This window comes from Rhincodon typus, chromosome 15 (assembly GCF_021869965.1).
Source record: "Rhincodon typus isolate 14 chromosome 15, sRhiTyp1.1, whole genome shotgun sequence".
Classification (NCBI taxonomy): Eukaryota; Metazoa; Chordata; class Chondrichthyes; order Orectolobiformes; family Rhincodontidae; genus Rhincodon; species Rhincodon typus.
The window spans coordinates 13,631,133-13,633,447 of record NC_063346.1 but is presented as its reverse complement, the minus strand read 5'-3'; the positions used below and the strand labels follow the sequence as shown (position 1 = coordinate 13,633,447).

At 51.5% G+C, this 2,315-nt stretch overlaps 1 protein-coding gene across 1 annotated transcript in view; it reads left to right on the top strand.

The window, feature by feature from the left end:
- The window catches only part of LOC109914370 (meckelin-like), an 89,072-nt gene that overhangs the window by 61,400 nt on the left and 25,357 nt on the right, over positions 1-2,315 (top strand). Inside the window, exon 20 of the mRNA XM_048606057.1 lies at positions 1,276-1,406. Within this exon, the coding sequence (XP_048462014.1) occupies positions 1,276-1,406 (131 nt within the window). The remainder of the gene's footprint in view (positions 1-1,275; positions 1,407-2,315) is intronic.

Sequence of the window (2,315 nt, the reverse complement as noted above, 5' to 3'; positions counted from 1 at the left end):
GCGGGAGCTGGGCGCTGACTCACCGTAACAGCGAGCGGGAGCTGGGCGCTGACTCACCGTTACAGCGAGCGGGAGCTGGGCGCTGACTCACCGTTACAGTGAGCGGGAGGTAAGATAGGTTCGTATCTAAAACCAGCATTGTGTCTAATCCCCTGTGACCCAAAGCCAGTCAGATGCAACACTGCATAATGTCTTCGCTTCACTGATTGGAGTTCAAAGGGTTGGTTTGCATTGGAAGTGAATAGATTGGAGAAGCTGGCAGAAGAGAAGGGGTCCAATAGAGATCTTCAAAACCATAACAGATCGAGGCAGCAGCAGCAAGGGCTGAACGTGGGGCCTCAGGTGATACTTACGGCCAGGGCCCCAGCCCTCTGACCCAAATTCTGTAAACCTGAACTCTGTAACCCTGAACTCTGACCTGAACTCCGCCACCCTGAACTCTGACCCGAACTCCGTAACCCTGAACACTGACTCGAACTCCGCCACCCTGAACTCGGACCCGAATTCCGCAGCCCTGAACTCTGACCCGAACTCCGTAACTCTGAACTCTGACCTGAACTCCGTTACCCTGAACGCTGACCCAATCTTTATAACCCAGAGCTCTGACCCAAGCACAGAACCCCCTCCCCCTTTGCCCCAAACTCAGAGGTTCCTGGACTCCCGGACCCTAGAGATGTGACCCCTGTCCTAGGCCCTGCCACACCGTGGAGATAGGAGGACCTGTTCCCATTGGTTAAAAGTTCAAGAATCAAAGGACACAGATTTAATGTAAATGATGCAAGAAACAGCAATGACCTGAGGAATAGTTTAATAACCAGCAATAACCTGAGTGATAACGTGTTCTCGCAGTGAGTGGATAGGATGTGGTGGAGGCAGACACATTCCTGGCTTTCAAAGGGAATTTAACAATCACCGCAAGGGCGAAGATTCTCAGAGCTACAGGGAAAGGGGATGAAGCTCTTACAGAGAGCCAGCACAGATTGGACGGGCTAAATATCCTCATTACATGCCATATACATTCAGTGGTTCCATTCTACGATTCAAATCTGCCCCAACAATGGATTCCTTCTTGGCTGGAACAGAAATAACTTTATTTATTGCTGAGTTCTGAGGAAGGGTCACCGGACCCGAAACATTAACTCTGTTTTTTCCTTCACAGATACTGCCAGACCTGCTGAGCTTTTGCAGCACCTTTGTTTTTGTTGTTGTTGTGTTGTTTATTTATTGCTGACTGAGTGCATTGGCCTGGCTGCCTAACATTATTCCTTTCTGCAGCAAACAATACCACTCCCTCCTCAGTCAGTATCTGGAGAACTTACTTCATCGCCAACGAGTGGAATGAAATTCAGACGAAGAGAAAGATAAACCCAATCCTGCAACTCTTTGCTGTTCTATTGCTGTTGGAGGTAGGTGACTGTCCCATTGATGGCTGCCTGGGGATTGTTGGAGTATTGAGTGGGCAATAATAGTGAGTGTTGGAATATTGAGTGGGCTGTAATGGGGAGTGTTGGCGTATCGAGTGGGCTGTAATGGGGAGTGTTGGCGTAGTGAGTGGGCTGTAATGAGGAGTGCTGGCGTAGCGAGTGGGCTGCAATGGGGAGTGTTGGCGTAGCGAGTGGGCTGCAATGGGGAGTGTTGGCGTAGTGAGTGGGTTGCAATGGGGAGTGCTGGCATAGTGAGCTGTAATGGGGAGTGTTGAAATATTGAGTGGCCTGTAATGGGGAGTGTTGGAACATTGAGTGGGCTGTAATGGGGAGTGCTGGCGTTCTGAGTGGGCTGTAATGGGGAGTGCTGGCGTTCTGAGTGGGCTGTAATGGGGAGTGTTGGCGTAGTGAGTGGGCTGCAATGGGGAGTGCTGGCATAGTGAGTGGGCTGTAATGGGGAGTGTTGGAACATTGCGTGGCCTGTAATGGGGAGTGTTGGAATATTGAGTGGGCTGTAATGGGGAGTGCTGGCGTTCCGAGTGGCCTGTAATGGGGAGTGCTGGCGTTCCGAGTGGGCTGTAATGGGGAGTGTTGGCATAGTGAGTGGGCTGTAATGGGGAGTGTTGGTGTAGCGAGTGGGCTGTAATGGGGAGTGCTGGCGTAGCGAGTGGCCTGGAATGGGGAGTGTTGGCGTACCGAGTGGGCTGTAATGGGGAGTGCTGGCATAGTGAGTGAGCTGTAATGAGGAGTGTTGGTGTAGTGAGTGGGCTATAATGGGGAGTGGTGACATCGTGAGTGGCCTGTAATGGGGAGTGTTGGCGTAGCGAATGGTCTGTAATGCGGTGTGTTGGTGTAGCGAGTGGGCTGTAATGAGGAGTGTTGGTGTAGCGA